At 37.3% G+C, this 19,010-nt stretch overlaps 1 protein-coding gene and 1 non-coding gene across 4 annotated transcripts; one reads left to right on the forward strand and one right to left on the reverse strand.

Moving 5' to 3' along the window:
* Window positions 1-102: 102 nt before the first annotated feature.
* On the forward strand, window positions 103-15,187 carry LOC122665647 (laccase-4-like). 3 transcript variants are annotated; one of them, XM_043861796.1, is made up of 7 exons: window positions 103-128; window positions 11,860-11,964; window positions 12,965-13,116; window positions 13,247-13,491; window positions 13,621-13,749; window positions 13,949-14,884; window positions 14,984-15,187. In XM_043861796.1, the coding sequence occupies exons 2-7, from the start codon at window positions 11,878-11,880 to the stop codon at window positions 15,112-15,114; spliced, it is 1,680 nt and encodes a 559-aa protein (XP_043717731.1). In that variant the 5' UTR covers window positions 103-128; window positions 11,860-11,877; the 3' UTR covers window positions 15,115-15,187. The 3 variants fall into 3 exon arrangements, with proteins under 3 accessions (XP_043717731.1, XP_043717738.1, XP_043717734.1); XM_043861803.1 differs by having other exon boundaries at window positions 104-130; window positions 13,952-14,884; XM_043861799.1 differs by lacking the exon at window positions 103-128 and having other exon boundaries at window positions 11,850-11,964.
* On the reverse strand, window positions 12,755-12,828 carry TRNAV-CAC. The gene has a single exon. It is a non-coding gene; the product is annotated as a tRNA-Val (tRNA).
* Window positions 15,188-19,010: the final 3,823 nt, after the last annotated feature.

Raw genomic sequence — 19,010 nt, forward strand, 5'->3', positions numbered from 1 at the left:
AGGAAAGAGAATCATGAAAAAGAATTCGTGACGTCAATTAAGAATCAGCAAGCAACTCATCACAGAGAGGCAAGACTCAGGGTTACAGAGAGGAAAGGAGAGAGAGAGAGAGAGAGAGAGAGAGAGAGAGACAAATTGGACCCACCATTTGCTTGCCTGCCGGACCTACCCCAAAGAAATATTTAAACCCAAATGTCAAAGTATATATTTTTAGTTGGGTTTCTCCATATAATGATCTCAAGGACCTCATTTTCCCAATGGTACACACACCTTCTGTGTTCGCACCATTGACTATTCATATAATAATCCAATGGGAATAGGAGAAAGGAGAGAGAGAGAGAGACAAAACTTATTACGGAAGAACTTTAATAATGGGCTAGGAAGACGGACAAAGAGGGATTGAAATTTGGAAAACCAATCCATAGTTTGGAAAACAGGATTTGAGGAAGAAGAAAGGTTAGGGTTTGCTGTAATTTTGGTTTCTGGGTTCTCTCTCATAATCAGTTTTGGGATTCCCCCAAGACAGCACCTCTTAGTTCTTAGCGATTCGCCCGCTTCCAACTGTTCCATGTCAAAACAAATCCTAGGTTCCTCATAGGTAGAAAAGTCAAACTTGGTAATATGTTTGGAAGGTAAGAAAAGAAAAGAAAAATAAATATAAAAAAAAATTGAATTTGAAAAAAAAGATATACACATAAATCAATCATTATGTCATAATAGATTTTGTCTTTTATTATATATGTATATATTTTTCTTCTTTTGTTGGCTTCCTCCCAACAAAGCCTGTTGCATTCATGCATGGCCTCTTTTGTTTGTGGATTCTATGTAGTGGGATTATATTTCCGTGATGAGTTTAAACTTTGTGTGATTGGAGTTCTTTAGGTTGTGTTTGGTTGTGTAAATTTATTAATGTCTGTATTCTTGACATAATTTTATAAATAGATTTTTTGTGGATTCGTAATTTTGACAGATTAACCGTTGGATTAGAATTATTGATTCGGTTTATTTTTGATTATATTCATCTATCTTTATTAATTATTAATCCTTAAAATGTAGATTAAGGTTAATGAGATGAGAGATTTTGCAAGTGGGTGTAAGAAAACGAGGAGAAATTGAAATCAAACCCCAAGATAGAAATCGAAATGGAAAACGTCATTCTAATGGCTTACGGTTGGAGTGGGAAATACAAATCCAAACTCCAAAGCCTCTTCTACGGTTCTACCACTTGCAGTATTCACACCACCGATAGAGTCGGTGAGGTTCATGCCCTTTTGGTTTTGGGGTTTTTCCATTTCCATCCATTTTTCTTTTTTTTTTTTGTACACTTTTTCCACATTTTGTATTTAGGACTTGTGGGGAAATAGGGGATTACGGATTGGATTATTGTTTAATGAACTTACAAGAAATAATAATAATAATAATAAAAGAGCAAGCAAGAATTTTGGGTACAAAACTATAGGAGAGTATACGATTGGCGCATCAACATATATAGATGGGATTTTTTATTTCATAGGGAAAGGGATGATAAATTCACGTGCTCTTATGTTTGGGCAAGAATCCACGCGACTAGACAACATTTTTTCTCACTTATATATTTTAAGGGGAAGGATTGTCCACGATGCACAACGAAGGGGAGGGGTTGGAATTGTACGAAAAATGGTACAATTCACATGGAACCCAAACGGTGAGAATAGGAGAAATAGAGAGAAAATGATAGTTTAAATAAATATAAAAAAAAAAAAAGGGTGATGCTCTCTGATGGGGCAGGACGCGACAGTCATTTCGGCCATTAGGGGGTAGGGCGGTCATTTTGCCCACCCTCATGTGTCTTGGTGCATCTTGCACTCCTAATGCGGAGAACATTTCCCCTAAAAAAAACAAAAGGAAAAACTATTGTTGCATTGCTTTGGACATTCCTTTATATTATTGTCACGTAATATATAATGGAGTTTACATTGACATTCTCTCTCCCATTTAATCTTACGTGTCTCATATGAACCCGTATGAATGATACCTGATTTTTATCCTTGTTGGTGTAATGTGTAGATTTCTCTTAAATTGCTCGGGTAAGAAACCCTAAAATAAAATAAAATAACTCACAAGAGTTGATATTACGTTGCCATCATAGACTGTATTTTTAAATAAGAGAAGCTATCTCAGTTGTTAGTCCCAAAAATGAAAAAAAATCAGTTTAAGGTCAACGAAATTAAAAGGTTATTCCATTTCCACACCATCGGTAGGTTATAGTGAACCCCACATGGCCCTTCATTAGAGATTAGATGATCAGATCACATTAGATCTGAGTTGACCTCTCCGTTATGCTAACTACCAAGTAATTTTTACTCCCAAAAAATAAAAAATAAAACGGAAGCAGTTTTCTGCAAGGGAGTGTGGCCTACACCAGCACTCCCATGTGTCTATCTCTCTCCTCCTTAAAACAAGGTACCAGAGATGTCTTTTCACATGGGAAGGAGAGAAATAGACTCATGGGAGTGCTGGCGTAGGCCACACTCCCACACAGAAATCTTTTTCCCAAAATAAAAATACCAAGCAATGGATCAAATGGTATTTTTTCTTTAAAAAGAAAAAGAAAATGATAAAGTTTTTCTACACAATAGTTGAGGATATATTCCCATGCCGACATCTTGTTTTGTCACATGGACAAATGATTTAATCATTCTGATGCATAAGTTACATGTCAAATTTGATAGTCCAACCCAATTGCATTGTCACGATATAATTTGTATTTTGTTTCTCATTGATCCATGTGTTTCATGTATTTAATTTTTTCTGACAATTTGTAAAACATAACATTAACGCATGCGAGAAATAAATTTGTTTGACATTCAATTTATGAATAATTAATGACATAAAAAATATTTATTAACAAAGTTAGATCCCACAAAAACTTCTATGAGAAAAAAGAAACACATTGGTCTTGGAGTAACTTAACACACTATTTAATATAAGAAACCCTCTTCATAAAGATAAAAGTATTAATTCGTGAATTCTCAAAATTTTGTGCAAAAGCTTCCCTAAGCCCTCAATATTTTGGATCCTTCTTAGTCTTCCATGTAGGATTCTTCTCCAAGTCATCATACTTTTCCACCTCGACACTTTGAGTAAACTAACTTTTTTCAAAAAAATTCCTTTATAATTTCATTTATAACCTTCTTTTCTATTATATTTAAAAATCCTAGACAATAAAAGAAACTGTGGGTGTTGATTCCACTTAGAAATGTTTATAGGATACTAAAAATTTACCAAGTTATCCATTAAGAGCATGGTTCTAAATTAAGTACTGCGTATTGATTTTCGATTGCGGTGAAACATCTAAAAAGTGACTTTTTTCCGGTCTCTCTATTAATATCCTATAAGTATCAGTTGAGACCTTTACAGGTAACAGAGAGAGAGAGAGAGAGAAAGAGGAAACTTTGGCAAAAATGAAAGGTACTTATGTGAAACAATATAATGATATGGAGAGCTAATATTAATAGTTAGGTTGAGGAGTAGGCAATGAGGTGAGGAAGCAATTAAGATGAAGAAAGTTATATTTACCAAAATACCAGATCAAGTACATTGTCAAATGCGGATTGTTGTACTGATCCAATGGGGCTCACGAGATTACAAATGCATCATCATAACACTAAAGGAGTAAGAGATAATCCCACTAATTTCTTTTCTTTTCCTTTTTTGGCATCCAAACGTAGCCTAACAAAACAAATTTTAAGAGAATATAATATTTGTTCAACGGTTCAATAGAGTTTGGCTACTTCTTGTTTTGCATTTTCTATTTTTTTTGTTGGCACACTATCCTAACCTAACGGTACAAGTTACAATTAGTACAATAAATAGAAGAATAAGGACCAAACAGATATCGGATAGTGACAGTCAACTGAGGATCAGCACCGATTTGTCCAAAGATTCACACGAATGATGAAGTAATGTGATGCTGTCTGCCTAACAACCAAGGGACGACAGGAGGGCTCACGCCACAAGCAAATCAGACCATGGTTTTAGTGCACGGTTCCTGATCAGGTATTGGTGGGAAAATAATCTTCTTCAATTCCTTAAAGCTTGGCAGTGCAGCAGTGCAACGTGGAGATGCTAGACACATGGTAGCTTGGACATCCAATGGTCCGAGCTCATTGACTATGTTGAACTTGGACTATTGGATTTCGAGCTGTCACGTGTTAACATTTCCACCTAACACTACTGCACTACCGAGCTTTAGGGAATTGGAGAGGATTAAAATTCGTTATTGGGTATTGGTCACCTTCAAAATTGATATCAGCACAGATTGATCATATCGGATAAATTTACCTATGATTTTTCTTTTGAAAAAATAGATTTTTTTTATTATTTTACCCCTAATCCGCATCGTTTCACCGTTATAGTATCCACCAAGTATTGGTATCGGTCACCTTCAAAACTGTGTAGTATCGACCCTATCGGGCGATCTGATACCGATACCTCAAACCCTGAATCAGATAGAGTTTCAATCATGGTTCGTAATCTAGGGATCGGTTAGAGCCGATATCGATCCTCAGTCAGTCAAAATCAGTCCAAATCACTCATATTTGTCCAAAAATCAATTTTGCTAGAAAAGTCTTAGAATCCGCTAGTATGGTCAAAGAATATTAAAATAATTTTAAAAAATAGAAGAAATCCAAAAAAGTAAAAAATAATAATATACCCAAAAGAAAAAGAGGGTCAAAATCCCTGAAATTTCACCCGTATCGAATCGGATTCGGCCAATCCAAGGAGTGATTCACAAATATCGGGCAGGATCAACCATATCTTGGGATCGGTCATGGCCAATACGAATCCTATCCGGCTAATATTGACCGATCCAATCCAAGATTACGAACCATGGTTTCAATAAATGGAATCAGATCGGACAAAATAGTAAAGTCATAACTTCTTAGTTTGCCATTTTAATACAATAAGATTTTCCCTAAATTATATTCAAACATGGAGCATATAAAGATAAAATAAACTTGTAGGTTAATATCTAAATAAAAAGGACAAGAGATCCTTGTTTGGTTGTGTAGCACCTGCACCAGCGCGAGGGCCAATAAGAACATGTGCAAGAGCATTTGATTGAAAGAAAATTTATAGTTCACTGAGGGTTGAGTGATAATTTCGCATGATTCTGTGTCTTGGTGCAGGAACCACATGACTGATTAGTGTTCTTTTTCCCAAATAAAAATATGGATTAAAAAATTATGAATAAACACTAAAGTCGCCATCATTTAGTCATCTCTCTCTCTCTCTCTCTCTCTCTCTCACTCACTTCCAAGGCCTAGAATGATATAAATTAATATACGTTATATTAAGTTTGGACTTACCTTTTAGGTGTTAATGAGCATCCTTTCTTTGCTGGTATCTTTGGCGTGCAAAAAATGATTTAATTTTCAACGTCCAATCTTGGACTCCTCAAGAAGTGATTTTGGTAGCGGAAAAAGCCTATATTGAGGTCTCGATAGCATCTACAAAGGGTCATCGACGGGATGCAACATCGATTGGTCCTATGAATGTGGCGATTGTTACATAGATGCCCCACGCTCCAGGTTTCATCAAAGTAAATTGTGATGTAGCACTTCCTCAAGGGACCTCGACTGGGGTTTGGTTTTCATCTTCAGAGACCACTTGGGAAGCCAAATTAAGGCTATCTCAGCTCCTTATCTTCTTAGATCAGCTGTCCAAGGGGAGGCAATGGCGATCAGAACCGCATTGTCACAAGCCACTCACTGCTCCAAGATTCATACATCTTCTAGTTGAGTCTGATTGTAAGGAGATCATTGATTTGCTTCACACCGCTAATCGGTTCCCGCCATTAGAGGTGGTAGCGGTAATTACCGACATTAGGCATCAATATGCTTCTTTTGCATCAATTTCTTTCTTTTGTATTCCACGGGCTTTGAACGGCATTGCAATGCCCTGACAAGGAAGGCCTTATCTATCATGTGTCCAAAAGATTGGCCAAATTCCATTCCTTGGCTTCACAGGCTTTGTGTATCTGAAGCTAATGGTTGTACACATGGTTATCAATTTCAATAAATCTATCTTTCACAAAAAAAAGATACGCAAGATGAATTCAATTATATTTTTTAAAATGTTTATGTTGTCCTATGTGGTCTTTTTCATCTGTTTAGTGCGTGGTTGCAAAAGTACTCATCCAAACAACAAAAATGAAATTGACAATTTTGAATTGATAAAAAGTTCCCAACTAAGCAAAAAAAGAATTTGGATCGTCTATGGCTTGCCTAACCGTAGCAGTCATAGCAGCGCCCTAATGAGGCGCGGTGCAATGACCGCCTTACCCCTGCCCAAGCACCTTGCTCGAGCAGGGGTAAGGCGGTCATTGCGTCGCGCCTCATTAGTGGGCTGCTATGGCTGCTACGGGCAGCAGGCAGTAGACGATCCTGATCCGTAATAAAATGGCATTCTATGGATGAGCATTTAGTTTAGTGGCGGCAGCTAGCTAGTGGAGGTCGAGTGTAAGTTTATGGTGAGGTTGGATGTTTGACCGAGCCCCACTCTCTCTAAATAATAATAATAGGTAGTAAGTAGTGTAACAATAAGTGGCCCTCTTGGGCCCCTCAGTGGGTCTTCTATCTAGCCCCTCAGTAGGTCTTGCACATAAAAAAAAGAAGTAAAAATATCATCTTTTTTAAATGAAAAGAAAACTCAATTACTATGAAATTAAAATTGTTTAACATTAATCTTCACAAAAACCAAGAGCTTATCAACTCTTTCTTGAACTGTCTATTTATGTGCAATAGATATTTCTTCCTTAGATCTCTTGACAAATCGTGGATAATTAAAAAACTTCATCAGTTTACACACATCAACCAATAAATTTAAAAACTTCTCAATGGTAGCCTTTCACATTTCCTTGCATTAGCCGATCTACCATATCTTGATAATTTGTCCAAACTACTGCTTGTATCTACTCTTGCTTTTTTGCTCTTCGTAGCCCCTGATATGCTCATCGTATCTCTGATTCTTGAGAATTCCCTACAAAACCACTATTCATATAGACGCAACAAAGTGAGAATGAAACAATAATATGGAAACCCATAATGAGTTCTGGTTGACATTTCACAACTGATATAACAAAAAATAAATAAGAATTTGTGTATTTTCCCCAAAAAAAAAAAAAATTTAAAACTTCTATTAACAATTTTGGAGTTTCTTGCACAATCTTGATTAATCGACAGTATACATATGTTAATGAACTTATTTATAATAGAATGCAGAATGTTAACTTTGTATATTTTCCGTTTCCTAATTATGTAGGTGGTGCTATTATACATATTCCTTTAAGTTCTACTTCTTTTGAGGATTTTTTTGTTGTCTTTTTCATAGAATTGAGACGCTTCGCATGAAAATTTGTTGTTAGATGATTGTTTCAAAATTGTTGTAGTTATAGTATGCGAAATTCTATTGGGTAACGTATCAAATTTGTAGTCTCAAATTCAATCCTTTTTTTTAATACGAGTTAGATTGAATCATTTACCTTCAAAATGCCACCTTCGTATAAACCATGCAATCACACTCACCCACACCCCGCCTGTGTGTGGGGATGCGTGTCCGAACACTATGGGTTGTCGAATGATGCGCTATATATCCTATCGCGCCTACAGAGGACCCAAATCCCCCACAAACAACTGTAGCTACAGTTCCAATAATCTGATATTCTTCCCTTGAAGGTGGACGTGGACACCACAAAAATAAGTTAGTAAACCTTAGCTTGCACGGACTTCTTAGTAAATGACATCTTACATTTATTGAGAGGGAATTCTACATAATTTAACACAAAATTAATGTTAAAAACTAAATGATTAGTCAATAACACATGTGCTTGTGGCGTGATGGACTGCACATTAAACTCTAAAAAATCAGATTATAATACGGTCAAATCATATTAATTACTAAAAAAAAATAAATACGGTCAAATCATATTGGAGTACTAAAGTTGATTAAACCGTTTTTCATTTATTAAAAAATATTAAGAAAAGGTAAGACATCGCTATTTGATCGTGTAGCACTTGCATCAGTACGGTGCCAATGAAAACATACAAAAATATATTAATATAAATGTTTTTTTGCATTCATGCGGTAAGAGCGGTACTTTCACGCAATCCTGTGTATAGAATCTTTCTTCCCTAAAAGAAAAGAAGGAAGTTATCTTGATAGAAGTTGATAGGCAAATGAGAAGACCAGGGAATCTTGAATCTTGTAGAGTCAACTGTGGCCTGCAAAGAAGGTTACGAGGGAGGAGAGTGACCATTATGAATTTAACATAGATTTATTATATATGTATCACTTGTTATTAATTAGCTTCCCATTTCAACGGAATCATCGTGTTTGGCACTCAAATGCCCACGTAATTTAAAACTCAATAGCATAAATTATCATAAGAATGAGAAAGACTCCAAAATATCTTACATAATTGAGATAGAACTCTCAAATGGAGACAGAGTGGGGAGTCCACCAATTATGAGGACGTACCATGGTTTCTAAATAGGGAGAAAGAGTGTCAGAAAGAGAGAAAGAGGTGAGATGCTGATGTATCCTCTTTTGTTATGTTAAAGACAATTCATTTCATGGAACACAATTCATCTGCATATTTGTGGATATTTGCCCTCTCCACCCTTGAAATACATACTATGGATCAAGTTTCCCTTCACTCGGATTCAGATCCTCTACTGCCAAGCTGCCCGGTAGGACCGTGTTCCTTAGACACGGCGAGGCGTGCAATGACTACCTTACCCCTACCCAAGAACCTTGCCCGAGTGGGGGTAAGGCGGTCATTATATGCCTCACCATGTCTGGGCAGCACAGTCCTGCCGGGTAGCTCGGCAGTGGAGGATCTAAATCCCCTCCACCCACGGTGAATGAGGTTCACCAAGGGGCAAGAGAGGGCAGGAATGGGTATCGGGATGGTATTTTCACTATTTTGAAATATACAAAAGCCCATAGTATAAAACAAATAAGGCAAGCCCAACCCACTACTATAAAGGCTGTGACAAACAAGGGTGCGTAGACCACATGGCTAATATTAATTGGTCAGTAATTTTGTGCTATTGGATGGTAATCTGAATCTAATAAAGCCTACCAGTGATGCCAATTGGCAAAAATCCAGAAGCCAAAACCGTTCCACTTATGCCAATCTTTACTCTTCTAATATAAACCAACCAATTCTTTGAACTTAAGAAGTCAAAATCTACAAGCAACTTTAGGTAACTTAAAGATGCCTTTTGGCCTGGATATGGATTACTGGGGGCCCAGGTCCAGTAGTACTAATGTATGGGGTACTCTATTCTCAGGGAGAGGAGAGAATGAGAGATGCTTTTCTGAAATGCTCAGTTAGACAGTGATGGAAGCATCAACGTATATCATACTTTAATACTTTGTTTGCTCAGTTATGGGCTTATCAATGTGGGCCAAGATGGGTCCAATTTTCTGGTGGAACATGGATTTGAAGTAGATGGGCTACCTAGAAACTATGTGGGTTTTCACACATATGCATCACATGTTTATCCTATCGTATATCTAGTGTATATTTCTTAATTCAATGCCATATAGAAAGGGTGTCAATCGTGCTGTTCGGTTTTTTTGGTTTCAGTTCGGGTTGGACTCAGGTTCGGTTTGAAAACCGGGTATAGTCTGCTTTTGGGTAGGGATTAGGTAGAGTTTTTAAGGTTTGGGGGTTGTTTGTGTTCAGGTTCGGTCCTATTGGGCGGGCCAATTGGTGGCCTGTGTACGTGCTATAACCCGTAAACCGAAGCCAAACCGATAAGGCCTTGGTTCGGTTTGGATCGGGTTCTGTCGGGCCGGTTTTACCGGTTCGTTTAGGTTTTTGACACCTTACCACATATAGTGCAGTCAATTACTTGACTCTGTTCACATTATGATAAGTCCTTCTCTCCTAATTCTCAACTTAGCAACAGCTTCAGTGGATAAAGCTCTCTTAATACCACATTAGAAAGAAGAGGTGGGAGGGTTAGCTGTTGAAAGATGTGGTGAATTAGGTGTTGCACACACCCTCTAATCTTAGCTTTTAAACAATTAGTACTCTAATTAATAAAAAAATCTAATCCCATTCCATGAAAGGCATTTCACAACTAAAATTTGATCGATCTTCTAGAATGGCCAACCAGTCTATCTATAAAGCTTCAGCCAAAATATATCCCATCATGATGATGATGGTGAAAGGTTTGGCTCTTCTTAGCTAGACTGAACCATTATTACTACAAAAGACTAATAAATTTACTAGTTTTTAAATTGATAATGTATGCTTTCTTATGTGCATGCATGCATGCATTTGTATTTTCTCTGATGAGGATATACATGCATGTGTACGTATGATCATGTTAGGCCATGGGATACTTGATTAAAAAATCCATAACTTTAATGAATAATCTGTTAGGGTTGTATCTTGTATTCTGTAGTGATGGTTTATAAAATTATAATTGGGCTTAAATATGTTTAATTGAATTGATTTTGGGTCCATTACATGTACAATGGAACAATTATAATTGTGTTAGGATTAAAGTTTATAGGTTGTCTATATATTGCATCTATGGAAAAAACTTTAGGTAGATCACGTAGTGAGGTGGAGAGTGATGAAAATATTTTCTATGACTAAGAAAAGGGAAATAGAACGCCACATGGTCGCACAGTGCACGCCGGCCCGGCTCCATAACACAAGGGAGCACAAAATGACCCCCCTTAGAACCTCAAAAATGACCAGGTGTGCGGGGATCATTTTGCACGCCCCTGTGTCAGGGTGCAGAGGCGGCATACGTGTCTGGCACGACCTAGTGGCGTTCTTTCCCTCATAAGAAAATTATTTGGTTATCTCAAGTAGGCGTAGGCATTTGTGTCGAACCACATTAAATTCTTATGATTAGTTGCATGTTTTCTTTCTCATATTTACATATTCGATCCAACATAATCTTCCTTAATTTTTTTATTTTTTTAATAAATCATATATTTTAAAAGGGAAAGGGAACGCTACCTAGGCGCATACGGTATATATGCTACCTCTACGCCCAGACACAAGGGCGGGCAAAATGACCGCTACGCCTCTAAAAAATTCCTCCTTTTCATGGAGGTGTGGTGGTCATTTCGCCCGCCTCTATGTCTTGGCGCAGGGGTAATGCACCCGAACGCGTCACCCATTTTTAAATTACAAAGAAGTTTTCTTTCTATTACATGGTAGATGCAAATACATGCATGCACACACATTTGTATATATGTATCTTGTTTCTAGTCTAAGAAATCTTGTGATTGGAGAACGTAATGCTTGGTTTATGAGGATGTGTGGCATGAAAAAGTTAATTAGGAGCATGACGTTTTTGGTTCCTGTTTTTCCAAGAAAGTTGGTTCCAGGTTGCAAATGAAGCATGGTTAGTATAATAAAGACTCTATATGAATGTCTTTTTTCTCCTACTCTAGGTGTAAGTTTTAAGCATTTCACTTCTTATATATATATTTCCATGCCACCAAACACAATTTCTAGTTAGGAGTTAGGAGGACCGGTTCTAATCAAGTAAACTTTGAAGATATATATGGTGCCAAGAGCTTAATAGCTGACCTTAATTGAATTATTTAAGAAAGTCATAAGGAATACAAATTCTACTTTATGTAATATGTAAGAAAACCGGTCAATGATCAGCTTTCTTCTTGAGTCTACAAAATCTTGTTATTGAAGGATCTCACTCACCTAACTAGGAAAAACGACATGGCAGCAAAAAAAAACCATCTCTTTATAAGCTTGTTTTGGTTAGTCATTCATGAGAACACCAAAAGGAGTCATACATAAAATACAAATTAGAGAGAGGAAAGCTGAAAGCAGGGGAGATGGAGAATTGGGTTCGTGTGTTGCTGCTTGTGGTTTGCTTGTTTCCTGCCATGGTTGAGTGTAGGGTTCGGAATTACACGTTCCATGTAAGTAATTAAAGCCATTGTTGGTTTCATCAAGACTAGGGTTGTGTTTGAAATGCATTGTTAGATGATAAAATCAGTAATAAATATCATCACCGAATGCATTATCGACTTAGAGTGTATTCCAAGTATGCTTACCAAACGTAGCCTAAGAATATTTGTTCTAGCTTTATAGCTTAACATTCCTCTAAAAATAGTGACTTGGGGGTCATGCTGTTCCTTTAAGGTGTACATTACAATGTGTGAAGTTGTTTATTACCTACAATAATTTTGGTGTTTATGTGGTGACAGGGTGCCATATATTTTAGAATTTAAAAAAAAATAATAAATTTACTTCTATAGTTCTATGTTGCTTAAATGTCATGTTTTGGTCTTTTTGAAATGAATTAGGTTCCTCTCCCCGAGTAACCATCCCACCCCAACTCACACCATCCATGACCACACCCCTTTCATAATGAATCAGGTTCTTCTCCCTTGCGAGTAACCACCCCATCCCATTTTATACCATTCATGAGGTGGCGTGGTTACCTGCAGGATAAGGGATTCGGACTCCATAATTTCAGTTTTGTCCAACGTCATACAAGAAACGAGATCAAAGCTATGCATGTCTTTCCTCATTATTTCTTATTTCACTTATGATTAATTTAGGCCTACTCCAGTTTCTTTTAGTTCCAAACTATATACTATTGTACAGAAAAAGATAAAAATAAAATAACATGTGAATCGCAAGGCCGATAAATTATATTTTCATCTCCCAATTTATGGGTTCTTGAGGCCAAAAAAATATTTTATGTGTCTGAGCCCGGGTTCGAACCGGGGACCTCTAGTGTGTGAGACTAGCGTGATAACCAACTACACCACCCAGACAGACCTGCACTGTTCTAGTCCTTATCTTACTAGACACTAAGAAATATTAGGAAAATGTTTTTTAAGAGTCAGCAAAATGTGGGCCTTAACTAATTAATTAGTAAACTAACTAAAAAAAAATAATTAATTTACGCAGGTGGTGATGAAGAACACCACAAGGCTGTGTTCAAGCAAGCCCATTGTCACCGTTAACAGGCGTTTCCCAGGGCCCACACTGTACGCGAGGGAAGATGATAACGTGCTTGTTAAGGTCACTAACCATGTCAAGTACAACGTTACAATTCACTGGTGAGAGAACCAACCTTTCTCTTTAAATGACCATTTTACCCCACCACTCCAGTGAAATTTCCATCCCAAATTATGTTTTTTATGCATTTGGGGTTAATGCCTTAACTTAATGGCGCTTTAATGGTGGCAGGCATGGGATCCGACAGCTTCGAACGGGTTGGTCCGATGGACCAGCATACATCACACAGTGCCCTATCCAACCGGGTCAATCGTACACCTACAACTTCACCGTCACTGGCCAAAGAGGCACACTTCTATGGCATGCACACATCTCCTGGCTAAGGGCCACACTCCATGGCGGCATCGTCATCTTGCCAAAGCGGGGCGTTCCTTACCCGTTCCCCAAACCCGATGAGGAAGTGGTTGTCATATTAGGTGAGTTCCTCATACTCCATACACAATTACATCTTACTGGTTACCATATTTCATTCTTTTCTATAAATTGAAGGGAAAGCAAATTAATTAGGGATTAATGATGGTTTAATTTGATTCTTGGAATTTTAGGTGAATGGTGGAAATCGGACACCGAGGTAGTGATCAACCAGGCCACGCAGTCTGGTGTGGCACCGAATGTCTCTGATGCACATACAATTAATGGTCACCCTGGACCGCTCTCTCCTTGCTCTTCACAAGGTATTCATTTAATTTTTTAAATCAGTCTAGTCTATTATAAATCGAATCAATCTAACATGAAATAGATTAAAGAACTTGATTTAACGTATTTCATTAGCTTTAGAACTTTTGACATATTAGTCAACTACCTAACATTTGGTATTAGAGTCGAATACCACTTAATTCTCGATCTTTGAATGATGAATTGATGGTGGGGCAGGAGGAGGATTCAAGTTACAAGTAGAGAGTGGAAAGACATACATGCTACGCATCATCAACGCTGCACTGAACGAGGAACTCTTCTTCAAGGTCGCCGGACATAACCTGACGGTGGTGGAAGTCGACGCCACCTATACCAAACCCTTCACCACAGACACCCTACTAATCACCCCTGGCCAGACCACAAATGCCCTTCTCACCGCCGACCGTGGTTCCGGCAAGTACTTAGTTGCAGCCTCTCCTTTCATGGACTCAATAGTTGCAGTTGATAACATGACTGCAACAGCCACAGTTCATTACTCTGGTACCTTATCTTCTACTACAACCACCATTACCCAACCTCCCCCACAGAATGCAACACCAATTGCAAACAAATTCATCAATTCTCTCCTTAGCTTAAATTCAAAACTATATCCAGCCAAGGTACCATTAACTGTGGATCATAATCTTCTATTCACAGTTGGACTTGGTGTTAATCCTTGTGCTACTTGTGTTAATGGAAGCAAAGTAGTTGCAGCTATTAACAATGTCAGCTTTGTCATGCCAACCTTTTCACTGCTTCAAGCACATTACTTCAACATTAGTGGAATATTCACTACTGATTTCCCTGGAAACCCACCCATCATCTTCAATTACTCCGGTAATCCACCAGGTACTTCGCCGGCAAACATGAACACCATGAATGGTACAAGGCTTTACAGGCTACCTTACAATGCAACAGTAGAGCTTGTGTTACAAGACACAGGGATCATAGCTCCAGAGAATCATCCAATCCATCTTCATGGCTTCAATTTCTTCCAAGTTGGAAGAGGACTTGGGAATTTCAATCCAAATAAGGATCCCAAAAATTTTAATCTTGTTGATCCAGTTGAAAGGAACACGATTGGAGTTCCATCAGGTGGTTGGACTGCTATCAGATTCACAGCTGATAATCCAGGTAAAACTATCTCATTGCTTATCATCTACAGAACAGAACTGAATTTGGATCTTAAAATTGTTTTAATGGAATTTCTCTTGCTTGTGTTTGTGTTTATAGGTGTTTGGTTCTTGCATTGTCATCTAGAAGTGCACACGACATGGGGACTTAAGATGGCGTTTTTAGTAGATAATGGTAAAGGTCCCAATGAATCGCTCTTGCCACCACCAAGTGATCTTCCAACTTGTTAAAGCAGAGCCGAAGGCTCCATTAATCAGATAATTTTTAGTGGATTAATTGTTGCATAAGATGAAGAGAAAGAAGGATGAACAAGAAGATTCATAAGAAGAACAAGAAGCCAAGGCAAAAATTAATAAACAAGAAAGGGTTTTGGATTTGTTTTTGGAGGAAACAGGGGAAGGTGTTGAAACAGAGGTCAATAAAAATTAAAAAACAATTAAAAGGTTCTTCTCATGTTTTAGCCATTGTGTATTTGGATGTCTGTGTTCAAATACCAATTAAAGTTCCCAAGGATCTTTGCAGTTTGATATTGAGAGCCTTCAAAAATGAAGTGAAGAGTTGGTTAGGTTAATCGTAATCCTCAAGATGATTATTCACATCACTATATCCATCTACTTTGTTCCATATCCGGTTGTTTCGACATAAAATTTTACTTTAAAAAACCTTACATTTAAAATTTTAAATGTTGAAAAGTGTTCCAATGTTTTTTTTTTTTATATATAATAGAGACAAATATTGAAAAAAATTTCAACATGTAAAATTTTACATTTACAAAATAAAATATACCGCGTAAAATTTTCTACAAACAAACGGAGCCATATATAGGAAAAAAAAAACAACAATTTATCCATCAAAAACGGACAAAAAGAAGAAGCAACAATTGCAATTTGGTTTGCATTGATGTAGAAGTTCAACTAAATCTGAGGTTTTTTTTTTTTTTTTTGATGGAACTAAACTATAAGTTGGAATCTCAATTTCAGTGATTGATGGATGAACAATATGATGGTGGCATGTTAAAATCATGATTTTCAATGGTAGAGTTCTCAAAACGAGTTTACCCAAAAAAATAAAAAATAAAAGTTCTCAAAATGTCTAATTTACTAATAGTTTCTGCCAAATATTTTCTTCTAGTGATAAAGTTTGATTGGATTGGAATTCAAGATGAGTACAAAGTGAAGTGGACAACATGTCCACAATAATGTACCATTTTTCCTTTTTGAAAAATCAAAAACAAAAAAATTGGGTGTCCTTGGTGGTGTTGTGTGTTTGGTGAAGAGTTTATGTGGTAAGAAAAGATATGGTTTCAGATAGTGTTCTACCATGACAAGTTTCGAAAAAAGAATTTTTTGAGAAGGGTTTAGTGCTAGGCTGTGTGGTCCTTGCGCCAACACAAGGCCAATGGTAGCACACACGAGTTTCCAAAGGGCGGGGGGGGGAGTGGTCATTTCACTAGCCCATGTGACTGGGTGCGGGGACTCTACCCAACAACGTTCTTTTTCCCTTTTTATTTTACTTTATTATTTCCCTCTGGATCTATTAGTGAAGTTTATGGCTCGATTGTCAAGTTCCTTCCTCCTATGTTTTCTGAAGTTAAGAAACTTGCTTCATTCTTCTGATGCTCTTTGTTGCTCTGGTTTCTTCCTCCGCTGTCCATTGCAACTCTTCGTGCGTCGCAACTCTTCTATCCATGGAGAAGGTTCACTCTCACCTTTTTTTTTTTTTCCTTTCTCGAATTCATCTTCTAGACACTTTGCAAGGTAGAGGACATTGTTCCATGTTATGCTCTTTCCAACATCCATGAAGATTGGGATCTTGAGGCATTGTTTCTAAGAATGGGAGGAGGGGAATGCTATCACCAATATCTCATCAAGTGAGGGGGGCAAGAGCAATACACCTAATGTGGAATCAATGTCCTCCAATATAAGAAGACAAAACTCTAATTCTGCTTTTGCAACAAAAGCCCAAATATTTCTAGTAACATGATTGAGCACAACTTTGTCCTCTATCCGAACTTGGAAGTAAACTGAATATAATCTGCATGGTTTATTCAAACATTTGGGTTTAGTAGTCACAAACATACAAAAAGAGGGAGTGTCAAATGTATCTACCATTCCCATTTATTGATACTAAGTGAGAGAGAGAGAATAACGAATTGCACCCCTATGTCTTTTTTTTTGTAATGAATTGCATCCCTATGTCAGGGTGTAGGGGCGGTGTGCGCTGCACAACTGGGTGACGTTCTCTTTTTTATTTATCAAATTTTTTATTTATTTTAAAGGTAGAAGTAGAAAAAACTTTACGCATGAAAGGAGTCGAATACTATAACTCCAAAATCCACGGATCGAAATTTGGCGAGACCGTTGTACACTATTTTCCTCCCTAGGAACATATGGAAAAGAATATGGTATAAAGCGATGATAAATGAACTAGATCATCCAAAACAAGTTTGACAGCCAATGGTGTATTGCAATCTCCTCGTCGGAGGTAGGATAATAGATCCTTATGATCATATTCCACCTGCAAATATGCAAATCCTTCTGATATGCCCTCCAACAATGCCGACCGTATTGACATGGCTTCACCCACTATAACTAATTTGAATGTACTCAGCATGGAGACAACAATAAGAGGAGACCCCATAGAATTCCTGAAAATAAATCAAAGTCCACTTCTACTGTCTTCATGACAAAAATTTGCATCACAATTCACCTTGATGTAGTTAGGTGCTGATGGCGACCATTGAGAGTTACGTGATGAACGATGACTTTCCGTAATAGGTCCAATAGTGGTAGAGGATGAAGTAATACAGCCAAGGAATTCCTGATGCACATGAGATGCTGCCCGGATAACCTCCTCTGGCGGCCAATCCTTTCGACTAAAAATAAAATCGCATTGTGTAAGCCATATATACCATAGTAGAAATGAACAAAGTGATGGAAGATGGTTGTTGGGTTCCGTCCTCTACTGAAAGACTTCTAGTTCATCAAAAAACTTGAAATATGTAAATCTTCTGATGAAGAGGAAACGTACCCCAAACCACTACCAAATCAAACTGCTTTTGCGAAACTGCAACCAAGTATAATATGAAATATTGATTCATTGCTCCCACAATGACCACACAAAGGATCAATATGGCAATGTTAATGTCTCAAAGCATCAGCCGAAGCAAGTCCATCGGCACAACATCTCCATAAAAAGCATTGAATTTTAGGAAAAGTTTTACATGACCAAATACTTCTCCAAACAGAATCTGGAATACTTCTTCTTGATGATGACGATGAAGAAGTAGAGGCTTGCTGTAACTCCAGGCTGGTCTTGTGATTTGTTAGCAAGTAAAATGCACTCTTCACCGTGAAAATACTGTTTCTTGCAGAGTTCATACTTGCTTATCTTCCCTAGGAAAAAAGCCGAAGATTTATTTACAAAATCATATCCCCATTTGATGAAAAGAATTATAGATCAAGTAGATCTCTCTTCCAAATCATATTATCAGGATCAATAAAATTGACTACCTTACAGAGATTTGGAGATATAATTTTTGAAGTAGCTAGCATATATCCAACATCTCCAGGTAACCACTTATCAATTCACAGATCAATAGCCAACCGAGACCTTTAGATAAGACTTCCTTCCCAACCATAATGTTGCGTCATCCCCAACTAGGATCAGGACCAATAGATGAGCAGAAGAAGTCCGATATAGGATAATAAATGGCCTTCATAAACGAGACACCAAACAATTAGGATTATCCCAAAATTTATATGCTGATGTTGAGGGTAAAGCGTGATTATGAAATGCAGGGTCTCGAAAACCAAGACCTCCTTTATATTTAGATTGACATAATCTTTTCTATGAAACCCAATGAATTCTAAGGTGACTTTCATTATTACCCCAGAAAAAATTAGTAATAATATTCTGAAGATGTTGATGATGAGATATAGACATTTTAAAATACATAGAGGCATAATTACCCATTGAGAAAATAACAGATTTTAGAAACACCTCTTTCCTGCATGAGAAAACAATTTAGACTTCCAACCCTAAACTCTTCCTTCAACTTTGGACGGGGTGTCTTTAAATAATTCAGCCTTTAAAACACCAAAATCGGTGGATAATCCCAAGTATT

This window comes from Telopea speciosissima, chromosome 1 (assembly GCF_018873765.1).
Source record: "Telopea speciosissima isolate NSW1024214 ecotype Mountain lineage chromosome 1, Tspe_v1, whole genome shotgun sequence".
Lineage (NCBI taxonomy): Eukaryota > Viridiplantae > Streptophyta > Magnoliopsida > Proteales > Proteaceae > Telopea > Telopea speciosissima.